A 20,888-nucleotide genomic window follows, 5' to 3' on the forward strand; every position below is an offset into this window, starting at 1 on the left:
CTTAATTGAATATGGCCCTAAAAGGCCAATTACCCGAACCTGAACCAGCTCGACACAACACGATTTGCATGCGTGTGGTAGTCATCCAAACTCCTTGTTCTTTGAAACAAGGGTAAGAGTTTACCTATAAGTTATAAAGCCTACAACAGACTCAAACCTCTTCAATATGAGATTATTCCATATCATCAAGTCTAACAAAAATAACTCACTTTTTTCTTCATTTGAATTTCCTTATCGCTGCTTCTTGTACCCAACATACCCCACCTCCCCCACCTTTTCCCATCCATTGCAACAGCTCCTTATTCCATTAGGCAATTTCAACCCTTTCACGTGGCCATGTGAATAAAATTTTTGGGAATTTTGATTTCGCTGCACTGTCATCGTCCATCCTCTCTCTCTCTGGCCTGTTTTTCAGAAAGGGAAGATTCAGTGACGACATCAAGTGCCTTGCAATGTGATCCGTCCAATCACTAGATGCCAGGTGTGTGGTAATGCAGAAGGGCACGTGGCATCCACTCATTGCAGTCGAGTACCTTTACAGCACTGGATCTTCTCTTTCTTACAGCACAAAGGCACTGACTCTCATGGTACTATGCAAGCACTGGATCTGCTCTCTCTATCTCTCTCTCTGGCGTATTTTTTTTTATAGCACAGAGTGTCAACCGGCTCTGTAGTAAAAAAAAAAAAAAAATTTTTTGGGACCAGCAATATAGAGGATGCCAGCTTTAACACCAATAAAAAAGGCATGTTTATTCGTTTGAACTAGGTACTTAGCCATATAATGAAAAATGCACTTGATCACGTCTTTTAACTTTCCTTGCTAGTACCAATGGGAGCTCGGCTTATGTGGCAGGAGTAGCTAGTGCACGTCACCTTGTGCTTGGGACGTTGCAAGTTCGAATCCCTATGGTATAGTTGTATAAATAGTAGGTGTCAGCCTAACCCCAGCTTTCTCTGTCGGAAAAAAAAGAAGAAAAGCTGAGCGTACTTCCTGGTGGGGCATGCAGTTTTTACACCAATGAGCTGGCAAGTGAATGAATAGTTTTCCTCGGTTGTCCAAAAAAGCTTTCCTGCAGGCACTACTAAGACTAAATGGGAATGGGTCTGATCCTACATTCAATCCTAGTCATCCAATCAATGGCTAAGATTGGCCCACATTTTCACTTGAATACAGAGTGATCTTAACCGTCCAGATGCTTCAACTGGATGGCTAAGATCTATGTCAAAGGATCAGATATTTTTTGGGGGACTAGCACATTGCATCAACAGGTCCGGTTGAGGCCAATCATAATCCACCCATGCAATCCATCGATGGATTCTGGTTTAGATTCGATTCTTTCTCTGTCAGGCCTTCTATATACAAATGTATATATTTTTTTGAAAGGCCCAAATGTATATAGTTATTTTTTAACTAGTTTCCAACCCTATAGTTATTCTACATGATACACAACATATGTATGGATAAAGCAATGTTATCAGTATAGGGGATTATCCACATAGTATTCGCAGAAATTCGATACTAATTTTTTAATATTATTTTAAAATTATCTTAATGATTTTAACACATGTCAGAACGATTCAGTTGAGTATGGGTATGACCGATACAGCTGAATCGGTGGCCAGCCAGCCCATACCGATACGGAAAACATTGGGACAAAGGGATCTTCGTTTTAAATCAATTTTAACGTCCACATGTCAGGGTAAACAATCGATTGCGTGTATGGTTGGAACGATATCCTGAGCACCACAGACCAGATCCATATCCAATTGGGAATGAGTCCCACATCCAGAAAATTTGTTAACATGGTATCCAGGTCCAGTTATATGGATACGGATTGGATATCTGACAAGATCAATCCATTGACGTTTGACAGCCCAATGTAGAAACCACTGAGAAAGCGAAAATAGTCGTTTTCTGGTGATTCATTTTTTCTGTGAGAGCAAAGGACAAACATTGAAAGCCAAAGAAATCAACCTAAGAATCCGCTTTCCTAAGAGTACACCTATCAATCATCTAACCTAAAAAGGAAAAAAAGAGAGCACATTTATCATCACTCTTGAAAAATGTTAACATTATAGGAGCAGCAGAAGTAAATAAATACATAAAATAAACAATAGCATTGAAAGAGAGGATAAGTCTTACCCTTGAGTTGCATGCAATAGCCAAATTCCTTAGACTTGAGGTGTTAACCAAGAAACCTGGTATTAAATCGTGCTTCCTAATCAAACCAAGAAGAAGAGAAAGAGATAAAAAGCACATTAACAAGTGTTTCTGAAAATAAATGAAAATTTCGTGCAGTATCAAACTTCCAACTGTCTTTGGAAATCAGTCGAAGCTTATCACCTCAGAATCAACTTACACATCTATAATTGCTATTTTTTACTGTCTCAACTCTAATAAGGATATGCTGTTTGTGAAGGACATTTTTGCTGTGTACAATATCAAACAAAGGACAGTGGAATTGCCAATCACGTGAACATATGAAGTATTGTGGACTATACAATGCAGCACATCGAATAAAACCAAGTCATCTTACAAATATTTGAAATTACAGATTGAGCTCCAATCATATAAACCTCAACTAGAAAGCAGATTCCAACAGGAGAATCTCACCTCCACAAGTGCACAATGACAGATCCACCTAAAACTCAACTTGCATTAAGCTATGATAGCTAGATGATCATTTACAGAAAATCTTATCCGTATAGCGCAGGAAGAACAAAAAAACCAAGGACAAAAAAGAATCGAAAATATTGCCTCTGACCTGGCAATTACTATAAATTAGAACCTGTTCACTGCACAGAGCAAATTATTTAGCCGGTGCTAATTGTCGTCTCCACCTGTTCTTCTGCTCCTGAAGGTCTGTGTTTTCACAACCACTAACATCACCTGAATCTGTTGCTTGCTTCTCTATTGATCGCAAGTTGTTCTTATCATGTGGGCTTTCACGAAGTATACGCCCCGGTTCTCGCCCAATTTGACGATCCTGCACCATAGAAAAAAACTGAAAATAAGCACCAAGCAGTCAAGACATCTCCTTACACTATTTCTCCATTTTCCTTCAATGAATAAACTTAATGATAAAATAGTTGAATGATACACGATTTGGATACAAAGGTAATAAAGCATTTTGACAACAAAAGAAATGTCTGTAATCTACAGTTCTCCAGAGTTTAATATAAGAATGAAAAGAAGTAGCAAGGACAAAAAACCAATGATTGAATAGCAATACCATAATGCTACTCAATAGATAGCAGAGGAACAGAATAAAATTTTGGAACTTTGAGCATGTTCAGACAAGGTAATAGCATACATCTCGGTATGGAAAATCATCTACTTCAAGCATATGTATGACATGGCCCATCTTCGGCCGCTTCTGTGCATCTGGATCCACACATCGAAGAGCAACCAAGAGGGCCCTCTTCAATGCTCTTGAAGATGGCTTCTCAAGCAACTTGGGGTCCACTACTCCCTCAGAATTCCTATTTGCAACCATTGTTTTGAGCCACTCAACCAAGTTCACCTGATAATCATAGTTTCCAAATAAAAAAGAAACATGAATACCTTTTTAATCATTTACAAGCCACAAATTGAAGAAATCATAGGGGGGCGAAAAAAATTTCCAAGATCCTAGAATCAACCTCTCCAGGAGGCCTGCTGTAATCAACCGGGTTTCTTCCAGAGATGATCTCCAATATAAGGATTCCAAAACTATATACATCACTTCTTTCGTTCAACATCCCGGAGCTAGCATATTCAGGAGCCACATACCTATATAAATCATGCTACAAAAGATTATTGAAATTCGAATCCAACTAATGGAACAGAAGAAAAATTAGTGGTTCAATGAATCATACCCAAACGTCCCCATGACGCGAGTCGTGACATAGTTCCTCTCAGAAGCCAAAAGCTTGGCAAGACCAAAATCAGAGACCTTGGGATTCCATTGCTTATCAAGCAATATATTACTTGACTTAACATCACGATGAACAACCTTAGGTTCGAGTCCCTCGTGTAGGTAAGTCAGCCTGCATTGTAGATGAAACTTCACCAGTAAAGAGCAGTGTGGCAATCAAAGGAATGCAAAATTCACTTGAGATTAAGGATGATAAAAGCATTGTATACCCTTTAGCTGTTCCAAGTATAATGTTCATCCTAGTTTCCCATGTTAGAGGGCTATAGGTTCCAACATCCCCATGAAGCCATTGTTCTAAATTCCCATTGTCCACATATTCATAAACAAGCAACCTGATGATTAACCAAGCAAATCACAAAAATCAAGAAAAAAACAAAAACAAAGGTTGTGCACAGATCCAAATTACATTAGGTAGAGAACAGAGATTTCGTTAGACCTAAATGATTGATCACCTATGAGCTCCTTCAGCGCAATAGCCAAGCAATCTCACTAAATTCTTATGGCGAACCCGCCCGATTGCTTCAACTTCCACTTTAAACTCCCTTTCCGCTTGGCCCCTGTTAGCATCAAGAACAGAGAAATTCACAACAAAAAAAATGTACCATGAAGACCATTCAAGACTGTTAGAAGAAAGAAAAGCACAACTATGTATGCTCTTCTGCTCCTTTTCTTCTTTGGAAGATACCACATTAAGGCACTTTACAGTTTACTAGTCCTAAATGGATAGAAAACAAACGATTTTCCACTATTCACGGAGCACGCAAACTCCACAAGTGCAATGCAGGATCTTATGTGGTGGTGAGGAAGTGGGCTGATGCATTCACCCACTTATCCCACAAAAATGAGATATTGCATTTAGGGAAAAGGGCAAAAAAAAAAATGCTTAGTTCATCATATATTTGTATCTTATGTGGTGGTGAGGAAGTAAGTGGTTGGATGCATTCAACCATTTATCCCGAAAAAATGGGACATTGTATTTGGGGAGAACGGCACAAAATCCTCAGCAATCCCATCTATCTAAACCAGTGAATGTATATGCAAACACTCAAAATTTGTGGAGAAAGAAGAAGCAGAAAGAAACAAAGCTAAACACAAAGAAATCCCCTGCCTGTTGTTGAGCAGATTCTTGATGGCAACTTGGTTGCTGTCCTGGAGGACGCCGCGGTAGACGATGCCATAGCCGCCCTCGCCGATCACGTTCTCGTCGGCGAAGAAGTTGGTGGCAACCTCGAGCTCGCGCAGGGTGTACCAGTGGCCCCAGCCGAGGTGGGAGACCTCCGGCGTGGCGGGCGCGGTCACCGACGGATCGGCCGTGGACCGGCTCTCCCCGCTGCCGTGGGACGACGACGTGCCGCCGCGCTCCGGGAAGGCGATCCTGTGCTCCTTGCCGATGTCGATGCGGATCTCGTCGCGCCCGGTCTCGCCGGAGATCTGGTGACCGCCGGATTCCGGCACGGGCAGCGAGAGGGAGTGGAGGAGCGGCTTGTTCTCCGGAACGGGCTTCTGGGTGTCCTCGATTGTGATCTCTTGGATCTCCTTGCACGCGTTGGGGATGGTGGGTTTGGAGTTCGGTGGTGATGGGTGGTTGTTGGTGCCGTTGGTGCCGTTGGTGTGGGGGAGGGGATTGGTCTTGTTCTTGTTGTTATTGTTGTTGGTGGTGGTGGTGGTGGTGGGGCGGTGGTTGTTGGTCTTGCGGGAGGTGAGCCAGAGGGAGAGGAGGAAGAGGAGGAGGACAATGGCGGAGCCAACAGAGATGCCGAGCACCACCCACAGCCTCAGCCCGAAGATGGAGGTCCGCTTGGACAGCTGATCGTTGAACCCCATTGTTACTGCTGCTGCTGCTATTGTTGCTTTGTTTCTCTGTGCGCCCACTCACCAGGGTGGGCTCATTGGTACAGACAGAGAGAGGGAGAGATGGGTTTGTAACTTTGTAGCTCTACCTTTTGCTGGATTCACTTCCTTTCCAGTAGAGAGAGAGAGAGAGAGAGAGATTATTTCTGACTGTAAACCGGTTCGAATCGTTACCCTGAGATGGATCCCCTGGTAGTTTGGTTTGAGGAATAAGTAACTTGTAAACGGTAACTTGTAAACTTTCAGTGTGCGAGTGTGCTGCTGCTGCACCTGATCACCAACCATCTGCTGTTGGGCTCCACAGATGACAGCTGTAGCCCAAAGAAAAATGATAATCAATCATAACAGTACATTATTAAAATTGTACAATCACGTTTCACTTAATCCTCTCTCCAGTTTTTACACCGCAGACACCAAAAACAGAGTTACGGTCAACATAGCACTTTGGACACAAAGATTCAAGATTTTCTTTTTAAGAAATTAGAACCTAAGATAAGTTGCTTGATTACCTTGCGTGTGAGTGAGATGAGATGTATATATCTCATCAGTTATTCTACGCCCCCCATCAAATCCTCAAAACTCATTAAACACGCCCTTTGTATCTCCATTATGGAATTGAATATTATAGAATCAATCTTAAACATCTATTTGTTAGATTATTTAAGTAAACTCTCCCAATATCATATTCTCTCTTTTTTTTTAAAAATTTCGAGACTAGCACGAATCTTCCAATTTATTGGTTAAAGTAAACCCTCCCAAAACGGACTCTTTCAATTCAAAGTACGGATGATGTATCATTTCCCAATGCCAGCCGTTCATCAATTTGAATGGACGGTGAAGATGCCAAAGCATCAAGCACGGGGTGATTGTGGCATATCACCTGATCTGCTCTGCAGCGGGTAACGTAAGGGCAAGGCTATTTTGACTTTGACGCATCAAATTTGGAAAAAACTAACGCCTGTCGGAAAGAGCTTTTAACTCGGCCCGTTCAAACAAACGGAACGCTCTCTTCAGTAAATTGCATTAATAGCATTTGGAGCCAAATACGTGTACAGCCGAGAAGGCGTCGTATCTGTTCTGGTCATCGTATTTATAATAGTCTCAGTAACTTGTAAATGTCAAGTTATTTTCAACACTCAATGCAGCAAGGTTGTTAAATGCGATGAGGCGAAGCGAGGCGTTGAGCCTGCGCTTCGCCTCTGAGGCTTACGCCTCAGGTACTGAGGCGTACGCCTCTCACAACTGGAATGGAAGTGAAGCGGTGGGAGGGGAGGCAGTAAGAGAAGGACCACCGCCCAGCTGGTACGGAAGCGAGGGATATGCCGGTCGTCCGGTGGTCGGAGAAGACTGAGCAGCAGCTGCAGCACAGCAACTCCGGTGGTCGGTGGTCACAACTGGTCGGAGGTTGATGAGGGGCGCATCACAGCAACGCCTCAGTACCTTGAGCGTGCGCCTCGCCTCTGAGGCGTACGCTTCAGGTACTGAGGCGTACGCCTCTCACAACACTGCAATGCAGTGCCTAAAACAACAGTGGCAACATAACCGCATAAGGTTTGGGAGCAAGTGTTGGAATCTATGGAAGGATATTTTTAATCACAAATAACTGTTTTCAAGATGCCTCCAAAATTATCATTCATCCTTATCTAAATCGTAAATCGTGTACTTATATTAATATATACATTGAGAGATTGAATAAAATAAAAAACAAAACGAGAAAAAGAGATGATGTGGGGGTGATGTAGGCCTTTTGCCAAACTAAGTATATTTGATGTTTTTTTTATTCAATTCATATTTTATTTTTTTCAATATAGTATCAGAGCATGACTAGATATGTCATCACCAACTTGAAGTTTGCAATTTTATTTTCATCAACAACTTTGTACTATAATTTTCACTTTGTGCATCTTCTAGTAATTTTGGTTCAAATTGTAGAATGTCTAATACTTCATTGTTGTGTTATTATCACTAGAAGATTGATGAGTTCAATCATCTCTATCAATTATAGTATATATTTTTATATTTTCAAGTTGAAAGTTTTCATTATTCACCCTTCAAGTTGAGGAGATGTGTTAGAATCTATAGCAATATGAAGGGATATTTTTAATCATAGATTAAGTTTTCAAAATGATCGTTCATCTATTGCTGTCTCCAAAATTATCACCAATCCTTATCACATCTTGATTACTTTTTATATTAGTTGTAGATAAAAATTATTTATTTGGATTATGTATCTGTATAAATATATGAGTTGAGAGATTGAATAAAAAAAAGAGAGCGAATGTGAGATCTTCTCATGGATGTAGGCCTTTGGCCGAATCACGTATATTCGGTGTTTTTTTTTTCTTTCTCACTACAAGAAAATAGGTCATTGCCAATGATATTTATCGTCGACAATATATGATTTATGATAGACAATAACATAAACGATGTATTTAGCCATAGACTTTTTACGGTCATTTATATTACTATTTTCTATGATACTTATACATCATCATTTTCATAAAAATAAATTCGATGATATGAAATAGTCGGTATAAAACGGTTGACTTTAGAATGTCGCCAGTAATAGTAATTAAAGGTGATGATAATTATCGACCTATACTAATTCTAACTGATGATTAATTAAATTCGATGATAAATATCATCGATTATATTTAATATTAATGATGATATTTATCATCGATTCTTTCTTAAATGCAACGATAATTATCATCGTCTTTATATTAAAAAAGTATATATGTCTAAATAGCTGACGAGAAATATCATAAACTATTTGGATAAAATTGATGACAAATATCGTTGCCTATATTATTTTAAGCCCATGATAAATATCGTCGGGTGTAGATTAAAGTTGATGATAAATATTGTCAGTTATATTAAGAAAACCAACGATAAAATAGAAAGAAATATGTATGAAATCATGTAAATTTGCATAGAACTTTCACATAGTTTCATGAAAATTCACTTGATTAGAAGAAAAATCGCACATAATAACTTTTGCATAGTTTAATAAAAATTCACTGAATTAGAAGAAAATGTGCGAATTTGCATAGAACTTTTACATAATTCGATGAAAATTTACTCAATTAGAAGAAAATGTGCATGAAATCATACAAATTTGCATAAAATTTTTGCATAGTTATATGAAAAGTCGCTTAATTCTTAGAAAATTCACATGAAATCATGCAAATCTCTCTGTTCTTACAAAAGTTGCTCTTCAATTATTACAAAACACTTTAATTATTACAAAAAAAATATAACACTTCAAACAAACTTCAAACTTTGCTATTATAGAACACTTAATTCAAATTTCATATTTCTCTGTTATTATAGAAACTGACAAGTTAAAACATACACTATCCTTCCGAGTTTTTGGAGCCTGAGCAAATGTTGATGGCATGTAACCACAAAACTTTATCATGTATAGGCATTTCTAAACGTTTCATAGTTCAATGTTTTCACAAGACACCACTGAGCTGTTCATTAATCCTTGTTGAGAGAGAAGGAAGTAACAAGAGTTGACAATTAGGTTGTCTAGGGAAAATCATCCTAAGCATAACTCCACTTATGGCAGCTCATCCACCTACGGCAGTATAATATAACAACTTACCAATAAGAACCAAGGGATAAACCTACATTCCTGCACAATAAAGTTGGATACACATACGAAGCTAATAGACTTGGAAAGTTTCCAATTTATAGTTTAGCTTTTCTGATGAGTCAAAACCAAAGATGGACTTGACTGGTACCAGCCCTATCCAGATCCCAAGCTAGGTTTCAATTTGAAAATCTGCTGTTAAACTGAGGCTAACACAAAAAAAATACATTCATTGGAGCATGGCAAGCTCCCTGGTGGAAACTACCACATGCACCAGTCGGGGTTCCAAAAGTGTTCGGAAGATTTCTTTTACATATCAATCTTGATATCTCTGAAAATGCAGGTTGATTTGAGCAGTGACTCAAAAACAGAAATTTTTGCAACTTACAAGGACATGCATGAATTATCGTGCAATAGAAAAGGTTATATTATTGTATGTTAATAACTGGAAATATAAGAGCATCATTTGGGAACAAAAACAAGAGAAGTACCTTCAGGGTTATACATAAACAAAACCATAAATTGTCAAGCTCAATGATGCTAGGGATGGACTTGAAGCGACTCAAGAAGTTGCTAACCTGAAGAATGGAAAAAGATACAATTAAAAAACCAAATCTAACAAATGCAATTTTCAATAAATGCATAGACCATAACATCATTACCTTCTTAAATTCTGGCCCTAGTTCAATTGATGGATTTACTAGATTTGTTCTCGCTTCATTAGAGTTACAAAGCCATCAAGCACAGTATAAAGATCCGATTACAACAAAGCCAAACATGTAAACAACTACCGATGAGAAAAATGAAAAAACACCACTAATCGATCCCAAGAGTCACACAAAAAATAAGAACAAAAAAAAAAGTGTCTCCTTCAGGGCAAAAAATCAAAGAAACCAAAAAAGAGAAAGGTCAAGAAGAACGAAAAATGGTACCTTTCGATGACAGCGGCTAGGTTAATTTTGACTTAGGCGACGATTATCTCATCCTTGGAGGGCTTCAAGTTCTTTGAGAACTGCATGACGATGACTCAGTGCTCATGGTTGCAGCCATCGAGGAGGATAGTCTCCTTGGGCGACCTGTTTCTTCAGTTTGGAGAGGGATCGTTCAACAACGAGTACCCACTGAAGGAGAGCGAACACAAAAAGAAAAGGGAAAAAATAAAAAAGAAAAAAATAATGGAATGGGGAGAAAAAGTGAAAAGAACAAAATTTAGGGGAAAAAGAAAACAAAAGTGAGGGAATGAAAAGAAGTGAGCCCTCCCGCAAAAAGATTTAGGAAAAAATGAAATTTTAACATCAATGCCGATATTTATCGTCGATTCATTATTAAGAGCGACAATAATTATCGTCGTTTTAGATTCATATAGATGACGATAACTATCATCGATTTTAGATTCATATTGACGATGATAATTATCGTCGATTTTAGGTTAATAATGACAATGATAATTATCATTAGTTTTAGATATTTTTATGATGATAATTATCATCGGTTTTACATTAAACTAGTTACTCTACATATTGACGACGATAATTATTTTTGTTTTTTTATTGATATTGATGACGATAATTATAATCAATTTTAGATATATTGATGATAATAATTATTGTTGGTTTTAGATTAAACTAGTTAATCAACATATTAACAATGATAATTATCATCAATTTTAGATTAATAATGACGTCAATAATTATTGTCGATTTTAGATTAATAATGCCGACAATAATTATCATTGATTTTACATTAAACTCGTGCATCCAAGGTATCAAATGGGTTTTGAACGTGGAATATGGACAATCTTAGACCTAGTTATTAGGGTTTGAATCTTCAATATATTTGGATATGTGTAGGGTTTCCATAAGGTTACTCTTAATTGGGACAAGTGGGTCTACAGTTGGATATTTAGGTCCTAAAGTGGGTTCAAGCAGATCCACTAAAAGTAGCTTGGAATCGACTATTGGATCAAAAAATATGATTTTTATGCTTGTATGTTTACAAAAATTCTGAGCCATTGATTTTTAAGCCTTAAAAGATTCTTCTTATACATCGTAATCGAATAATCCAAAAGTCTGTTTCTATAAAATCATGTATCTAGATCGCATCTGTATGATGAAATTTTAGAAAAAACAAAAAAACTTATGAAAATCTTGATGCATACCAACATATTGACGACGATAATTATCGTCGTCAATATATTGTCAATAGATTACAAATGATCAACATATTGACGACGATAATTATCATCGTTAATAGATTATACATAATCAACATATTTATGATGATATAATTCTTGTTGTTAATATGTTGATCATTTGTAATCTATTAATGATGTTACTTATCATTGTCAATAGATTACAAATACTCAACAATAATTATCATTGATTTTATATTAAACTCGTACATCCAAGGTATCAAATGGGTTTCAGACGTGGAATGTGGACAGTCTTAGACCTAGTTATTAGGGTTTGAATCTTGGATATATTTGGATATGTGTAGGGTTTGCATAAGGTTACTCTAAATTGGGACAAGTGGGTCTATAGTTGGATATTTAGGTCCTAAAGTGGGTTCAAGCAGATCCACTAAAAGTAGCTTGGAATCGACTATTGGATCAAAAAATATGATTTTTATGCTTGTATGTTTACAAAAATTCTGAGCCATTGATTTTTAAGCCTTAAAAGATTCTTCTTATATATCGTAATCGAATAATCCAAAAGTCTGTTTCTATAAAATCATGCATCTAGATCGCATCTGTATGATGAAATTTTAGAAAAAACAAAAAAAATTATGAAAATCTTGATGCATACCAACATAATGACGACGATAATTATCGTCGTCAATATATTGTCGATAGATTACAAATGATCAACATATTAACGATGATAATTATCATCGTTAATAGGTTATAAATAATTAGCATATTTATGATGATATAATTCTTGTTGTTAATATGTTGATCATTTGTAATCTATTAACGATGTTACTTATCATTGTCAATAGATTACAAATACTCAACATATTGATGATGATAATTATCATCGTCAATATATTAATCATTTATAATCTACTGACAACATATTTGACGATGATGATTATCATCGTTAATAGATTACAAATAATCAGCATATTGGCAATGATAATTTTATTGTCAATATGTCGATTATTTGTAATATATTAATGATAATAATTATTGTCACTAATAGATTTGAATAATTAGCATATTGACGATGATAATTATCGTCGTTAATAGATTATAAATAGTCAGCATATTGTCAGAGTCAATAGATTACAAATACTCAACATATTGATGATGATAACTATCATCGTTAATATGTTGTTCATTTGTAATCTATTAACGATGATAATTATCATCGTCAATATACCAATCATTTGTAATCTATTAACGACGATAATTATCATCACTAATAGATTCAAATAATCAATATATTGACAACGATAATAGTTTATAAATAATTAGCATAATGACGATGATAATTATCATCATCAATAGATGAATATCGTCTCTAATAGATTCAAATAATCGGTATATTGGTGATGATAATTATCATCATCAATAAATTATAAATAATCGATATATTCACGATGATAATTATTGTCGTCAATATTCTGATTATTTGTAATCTATTAACGATGACAATTATCATCACAAATAGATTCAAATAATTAGCATATAATGATAAGGATAATTATCATCATTAATAGATTACAAATAATCAACAAATTGATGATGATAATTATCGTCATCAAGAGATTATAAATAATCAACATATTCATGATGATAATTATCATTGTCAATACGATGATTATTTGTAATCTATTAACACTGATAATTATCATAAAAAATAAAAATATATGCAATAATAGTTATTTTCATCTATAGTACAAAACACATAAAAGATAATATGCGATGATTAATTATCATCGTATTTAAAAGGCAATGATAATATTGTCAGCAATATCTAGTCCCGACCATCTTTCGTGTGTTCCTATTCATATTATCAACAGGATATGAGCGACAATATTATATCGTCGGATATAGCTATTTTTACTGACATTGTTTATCGTTGAGATTAATTTATTATTGACGACGATAATTTATCGTCACCATTTTTATGGTCGATAATGATGTGTTTTCTTGTAGTATCTCCTTATTTTCTGATTTTATTTTCATTCAATTCATATTTTATTTTTTCAACAACAAGGATCCAAGCCTCAAAGTTTTATGCTTTTAAACTGACGTGTATAGGTAATGTCTAGTTGGGCCAGCATGACTAGGTCTTCAAGCCCAGACGCAGTTTTCCGGGTGATAAGCTAAAAAAACTGTAATATAACCCTAAAGAAGGGTGAACAACATGGATAACGCTTGAACTAAGTCCTCATGAACTTGGAGATCTTGGTCACCTTCATCCTTAGCTGAATATTGTTGAAATTTGGGATATGTTTGGAAGCCTTGAATAAGAAGTGTGTTGCAGACCTTGTGATTTCTCCTATGGCTCGCATGCTCTTTGTTGTTTGGGAGCAGTGATGTTGCCAAAACACTGCATTAGTAGCCCTAACACCATATTTCAACATTATTAACAAAAGGACGTTTTTGGCCACTCCATCCATAACACCACATTTTGACAAAACCATGTTTTGGCAAAACATAGAAATGGTGTTTCCATCTCAATGCAAAGCTCCTAAACACGTCTTTGGTTTAGATCTGATGTGGAAGCGCCTAGATCTTGATTGTGCCCAATTACAATTGATCGTGTTGACAACTATATGAAAGATATATGACCAATTTAGATGTCTTAATATATATATATATATATATATATATATATAGAGAGAGAGAGAGAGAGAGAGAGAGAGAACTGAACGCATTAGGCCCAGTGTTTTATGATAGATCTGAACCATTAGATGTGTTTATCATGCTCGATTTAGTGGGAATCGACTCTTCAATCATGTTTTTTAGAAAGAAAAAAACATGATTTTATGAGCTGCAAAAACTGGTACCTTCATAGCCATTGATTTTGGATCTCAAAAAGAACCTGTATAATCCAAAAGCCGGTTCTCACTAAAAAAACCTAGAAATCACATCTATGTTATTAGATGTGAGAAAAAAAAACAAAAAACAACCTTTTTGAGAAGGTTAAAATGGGCAGAATCATAAGGTGGGCAGGAGGAGTGCATTACTCACACACACACACACACACACACACACACACACACATATATATATATATATATATATATATATATATATATATATATATATATATATATATATATAATGTATCTAAATTTGTACTAGGTCCAAATTAACTAAGGGTGCACTGGGTCCAAATTTGCCTATCCGATTCCATTGCCAGCCTTGTCTACACATTAAGCAACTCTTTGACTATGTTGCACGTCTTCACATTGCCTGCATTTATTGCGCCGCTGCACCTGACCTCCCTCCATCTCCTAGAGTTGACAGGCTGATTTTCCAAAGATGGAGGGCAGTCAGATGCTAGCAGCGAACTAAAAAGCATGCAATGTGGTTGCACCTTATCCGCCCTCTGCAATTCGAATAACAGATCAGGTCATATTGTATATAACCAAATCTTCCTTTATATTCATTCTTTACAGCTCATCTCACTCAGTGGAGATTTGTGTGGGATCCTCTCTTATAATTTTCAGGTGAGATTGAACATTGTTTCTGAGATGTGCGGTTGAGATTGAATATTACTCTTTATCAGTTATGCAGAATACGACCTCAAGCTCGGCTCCTTTCTTATGTCAGGCAAAGCCAAGCCTTAGCTCCTGAGGAGCCTAAGTTATACGATCTAAGCATAAGTCAGCTCATTTATAAATAAATAAATATAAAATATATTAAGAGTTGAAAATAAGAGTTTGGACCCTAAACCAATTGAATCAAGCTTGAACTGGCTCATATACAAAAATGAATAATATTTTCAAACTTGTAAGCAATAGGATTTGAATTCTAAACTTATAGTTTGCAAGCCAAACACTCTCTATGATGTAATAAAAATATAATTAATGACCTCCATGAGCCAAACATTTAGGGCTTTCAACCAGTTGGGTATTAGGGTCTAAGCGAACCTGCGCCCAACTGACAAATTGCTGGGTTTGGGTTTTATGGGGCCACGAAAACGGAATCCTAAACCCGGACCCGTACAATTTCAGAAATTTATTGTTATCAAAAGTACATATAAAACACTCAGGTTTGGATGGGGTACCCTACAAAAAGGCCATGTTGGATTGGGTAACCTGCAAAAATCATGACCCAAACACAGCCTGCATATTGCTCAGGTGAGCGCCTTTCATGCCCATACCTGAGAATTCGCGTTTGGGTAGGGTTGGGTATCCTATACAAGCTCGATCTTTTGACAGCCCTACGAACATTGGTTGTTCGTGTTCGGATTGCCGAGCCTATTTCAAGCATTCAAATGAGCTCTTTACAAGCCAAACATGAACCCAGCGGTGAGCAGCCAGCTCTTAGCTCATCTCATTTCCCAGTCCTATTGGAAGGTTATCCCCAGCTTGACCAAAAAAGGAAAAAACATATTATTTGACCTAATTAACATAGAAAATACATCACCCTAAGCTTTAGGGAAACTTTTTTTTTTTTAGTGATGAGGAATCTATTAAGCACGGGAGATCACTTAATGCACCTTCTCTCTACATACTGAACTCCAAGTGAGTGTCCTAGCCCACAAAGAATTCCATCATGCAAGCCACCCATATGATTCCAAGGAAAAACAATCTTGGGAAAGATAGGATTTGACCTTTCCCACAAGAATCGCCCTAGCAAATTGAGCAAACAGTGACTGGCAAGATTTAGAGAAACGGACAGCATTCTAATATGAAAGCATGTTGCTGTTGCAATGCGATTTGTTATTTTAATATAAAATAGTGGTAAGCAGATCTAGATGGCCGACATTGGATAAAGAGAAAATATATTGTGGTTCTGTACCAAGATACCATACAGTACCATCATAGAAGTGCTCATAAATAAATAATGAAAGACATGTTTAAGAAGATATTCCTTCCAGCTGATGGATCCAGAAGGTGAAGGGGGAGACAAATCTTAGTCATAGTTCATTAATTGACTAGTTGGGTAGAGATGGCAATGGAGGAAGATTTAGCCAAGGCTCTCTTTCTCTCTCTGCCTTTAAAATTTTCAAATTAAAAAAAAAGATACTGCATTTTATAAGCAGGTTTGCAGCAACAGAACATATCCCTCAATTCCAATATTAGTTGCATTTCCCATATCTTGGGCTGCAAATGGAATCTTGCACAATATTTTGTATATATGGATTCTTATAGTAAGATCTAAAATGCCATATTTGGATTTACCCATTTGGATAATTTTCATATTCGGATTAACATTTTAAATCGAGTCTTTGTTTGGACTTGGATCTGATCCAATGCAATTTGCATATTTTACGTGTAAAAACCTCTTTCTTGGTCTTCTTTAACAGAATCTAGAATTACCCAACATATTTTGCATCCAGATTCAACTTTACATCAGCTGATCTCATTCGGATCGAGATTCAGATTCAGATCTACTTGTGTACAAAGTTTGAATTAGGATTCAGATCAGGCAGGATCTGGCCCATAATCAATCTCTAGAGAAAAAAAATACGTGCTTGCATTCATTGGATATGCGTGATTTTAATTGTCATTGATCAGGTGATATTTGCCCTTTTTTTTATTGAACATGGAGCAAATGCCAATTAAGAATTCCTTGCATAATTTTCATGACATCCATGCCTCACTAACAAAGGTATTACTTGCACACCCACCTCTTCTGTTTTGTTTATTTGGGTTTAAATATCTACTACTGGATATCTTATTACAAATCTAAAAGGGCATTCGTGTGGATTCCCATACTCTTTGATGCTCAAGTACTCTTAGTCAATTAAACAAGTGTGCCCGTACTGATCTTCCATTATCACCTCAAACCCTTGCAACAACTGTACATGGCCCTGCCTTCTATATCTGTCTTTCCCCATTTATTTCTATGTAAGAGAGGCTGTAGGACCCACTGCAAGTTCCTGATTATTTTGGTCTCAAATCTATATAAAATTTCCCTATCATGTGTATCCTCTTTCTCGTGTGTTCGTATTCATGCCTGGAAGGGATACTTATATATATATATATATATATATATATATATATATATATATATATATATATATATATATATATATATATATATATATATATATATATATTTACACAGCGAAACTGCCTCAAAGATTAGAGACCTAGCCACGCAGCTCTGCCTGCCATACTTATGATCACTGTTTTAGCAGCGTAAAACTTCCTGAGCTTACCCCTTTTCGCCAGGAAGTCACCATGCTTCGGCTTGTGCAAGGTGTGACCCGGATGAGACTTAAACGTAGACCACCTGCTTAGCCGGCTAGGTCCTCAAAGGGATGCCTTATTAAGTTCTTGCATGAGCCATGCCATGACTATACATGGACACGGGAACATGAGATGCGGGTTTGAGGGAAGCAGATCAGGTCATGCTGAACATGAGCGTTTTTGCTCATGCCGACATCGTGGCCGTCTGTTTGCATTTTGGATGAATGCCATGTGGTTTTGTTGATTTTTGAGCTTTTTAAAATGCAAATGGGATGGCCACGATGTCGGCACGAGAAAAAACGCTCATGTTCAGCATGACCTGATCGGCTTCGGGTTTTGAGTCCCAAGGTCAAAATTTTCTTGGAAATAATACACGAGGACACTTTTTTTTTAATGAATAAAAAACTATTTTTTATGTTTTACTATTAAAAACTAAATTTTTAATGAAATGACATTTTAAATTGTTAAAAAGTAATAAAATAAGGACCATAAGTTTCAGGGTTACCACATGTTTGAGCATGTCACGGGACATGCGGCAAAAATAGCTTGTCCTTGTGACAGTGTTTGGGAGTGTCATTTCATCGTCCAGATTGCCTATGGTTTGCCCTAGATATAAGAACTGCTAAACATAGGAATGACTTGACTTTTTTTTTTTTTTAAAAGCGAGGAACCCTAGCCAAGAACCAGGCTATTAAGGGGAGAGCAGATCATGTGATCTATCAAATCATTTTAAGAAAGTGATTTGACATCTTCACCGTCCATCGTCTTCATCCTCCGAGACCTCATGGTTCTCGTGTACATTGTGGATGGTGAGGATGCCAAATTACTTTTCAAAAAAGTGATTTCGTACATCACTTGACATGCTCTCCACATGGGCGCCCGTGCCCTTCTCATGGATTCAGTTTTCGTGGAGGGTGGTCCGATTTATTTTCTGCTAAAGAAGGTGATGGCAGGCGCTCTTCCGTGTTGCACATAATGGACTCACCCCAAGCCAGGAAAACCTTGGGTGGGTCTAGTGACCACCCTGCTTTACACGGCTCACTTTTGAAAACTACGGACACACCTGTCCCAGCGAGGTTTGTTCTGTCACATAGCTACGAGAGCAAAAAAGTAGCTATGCATGAAGCGAGAAGCGAGAGCGAGAAGCGAGAAGCGAGTGTTTTAAACAATTTTGAATGCGTAAAGCACGAAGCCCTTAGGAAGGAAGCACAATGGAACATCAATAAAATGAGTAGAAAATGACATGAAGAGATATAGCTAAAAACAGGACCCCGCTTACCACATTAAAACTTGTGCTCTTGACTGAAAATAAGTTTTAAATTTTTTTGTAAAAATTACTGGTTATAATATAACTTTAATAAAAGTATAGATTTTAAAAATCAGTAAGTACAATTATTTGACATAAATAAAACATTTACAATATCAAAGAAATTCAATTTTATCTTAGGATAAGCATGTCCTGATGATTGCTAAATGGTTCATCAGACCCTTTTGAGTTCAACTTAGTCCCCAATTTTTCTGCTGACTAATCGCCATTTCCCCCAAAAAAAAAAAAATAGTTCTCGGGAATTGTGAAGGACGTGTCCAGCTACTATGATTAAAGCATCTACAGGGTTAAGCAGTTCTTTCTACAGTACATATTAGCGGGTGCGGGAGCATAGATTTTAACAAATCTGTAGTACATATTCGTGGATTTATTAAATATGTAATAAATCATGTCTACCAAATGTTAGATTTATGGATCATTGGTTTTTGGAAAGTTAAAAAAAATACTAAATTTAGTGGAGAAATGTATTTTTTTCCTCTTAAACAAGAAAGTGAATCAAACAAAAAACCATTTAGCTTCAAACCATAGGCCTACGGCCGCACACCAGCTAAGCTTAGGCTGGCAAAAGCACTTTTCATCCAAAAATATTATATGTTCAAGAAGGAGCATAGCTACGATATGGGCCTGACCCGCATTTAACGTGGGCAGTCCACCCTGATCGGGTTAGGGTGGGCACTGGTGCTTAACCTAAAGGGGGCTGACACATGCCGGCTCGTCCTAGCCTTCCCTTTCTTTCCCAAATCCACCCCCATACCTGACCTAAATTCTCTCTCTCTTTCTCTCTCCAGAATCCCACCCGTGCCCCCCTCTCTCTCGCATGGCTATGCCCCTGCCCGCAAGGCCGCAACCCCATAAGCCAAAACGGCAGGCTGGGGCCCTACTCTCTCTCTCTTGATTCCCTCCCAGCCTCCACCCTCCATGTGACCCTACTCTCTCTCTCTCTCTTGATTCCCTTTCAGCCTTCGTCCCCCCTCTCTCTCTCTCTTGCCCTCTGCGGTTTCCCTTGTTTGCAACCCCACATGCCATAACAGCAAGTCAGTACCCAATGCTCTCTCTTTAGGTTCCCTCCTGGCCTTTGTCCTGCCTGCAACCCCAACTCTGCCATTTCTCTCTCTCTCTTGCCCTTGACAGCTCCACGCCTATCCGCGACCCCTTAGGTCACAACGGGCGTCCAACCCACTCTATCTCTCTCAATTCTCTCCTTGCAGTGGTAGTAGAAGCAAGAAGAGCAACCCACTCAATGTTACGACTTTCGATGGCAGGTCTCCACGAAGGTCGGTGAGGCTACACACTCCTCGAATTTTTCCATATCGTGTGTCTTGAAGTCTCTTTGTTGGAATATCAGGGGCTTGAATTGCCCCTCTAAGCGTAGGTTTTTGGCTAATTGGGTTAGACAGAAGAAGTCTGACCTGATTGCTATTTGTGAAACTAAGATGGATGAAGTTTGTCGTTTTGTTGCCTCTGGTATATGGAGGGGTGCTGACTATTTTTTTAAGCCTCCGGTCAGTCATGCCGATGGTATCCTTATTTTGGGGAAGCAGTCTTTAAATATTTTTCAACTGGACATGAGTTTGTTTTCATTGTCTGCTGCCTTCACTTTGCAAGACAGTGGCAGGAGAGTTATGGTCACTGTTATGTATGACCCTAATCACGCTGTCATGAGGCCTGCTTTCTGGAACGACTTGAATAGGATCGTCGTCTCAAACGGGGAGTATCATTTTCTTATAGGGGACTTTAATTACCTTTTGTCTATTCATGATTAAATAACCTCGTTCTTCCCAATCCATCTATGCGAGGTTTTTAAGATTTTGTTCATCAA

The 20,888-nt window shown here is 37.4% G+C and overlaps 1 protein-coding gene across 1 annotated transcript; it reads right to left on the bottom strand.

The window, feature by feature from the left end:
• Positions 1–2,462: 2,462 nt before the first annotated feature.
• LOC149840760 (putative serine/threonine-protein kinase At1g01540) lies at positions 2,463–5,741 on the bottom strand. The gene is made up of 8 exons (XM_090005134.1): positions 5,561–5,741; positions 5,026–5,476; positions 4,370–4,474; positions 4,127–4,249; positions 3,859–4,029; positions 3,643–3,772; positions 3,315–3,524; positions 2,463–2,987 (listed from the first exon to the last, which is right to left on the bottom strand). The coding sequence occupies exons 1-8, from the start codon at positions 5,739–5,741 to the stop codon at positions 2,811–2,813; spliced, it is 1,548 nt and encodes a 515-aa protein (XP_089861260.1). The 3' UTR covers positions 2,463–2,810.
• Positions 5,742–20,888: the final 15,147 nt, after the last annotated feature.

This window comes from Nuphar pumila, chromosome 4 (genome assembly GCF_984573655.1).
Source record: "Nuphar pumila chromosome 4, dmNupPumi1.hap1.1, whole genome shotgun sequence".
NCBI classification, from domain to species: Eukaryota; Viridiplantae; Streptophyta; class Magnoliopsida; order Nymphaeales; family Nymphaeaceae; genus Nuphar; species Nuphar pumila.

Coding starts and splice junctions, on each gene's coding strand:
- LOC149840760 (XM_090005134.1), bottom strand. CDS start 5,741: ATGGGGTTCAACGATCAGCTGTCCAAGCGGACCTCCATCTTCGGGCTG. Junction 4,250..4,369: donor TGCGCTGAAGGAGCTCATAG/GTGATCAATCAT, acceptor GTTAATCATCAG/GTTGCTTGTTTATGAATATG. Junction 3,525..3,642: donor ACAGCAGGCCTCCTGGAGAG/GTTGATTCTAGG, acceptor TATGATTATCAG/GTGAACTTGGTTGAGTGGCT.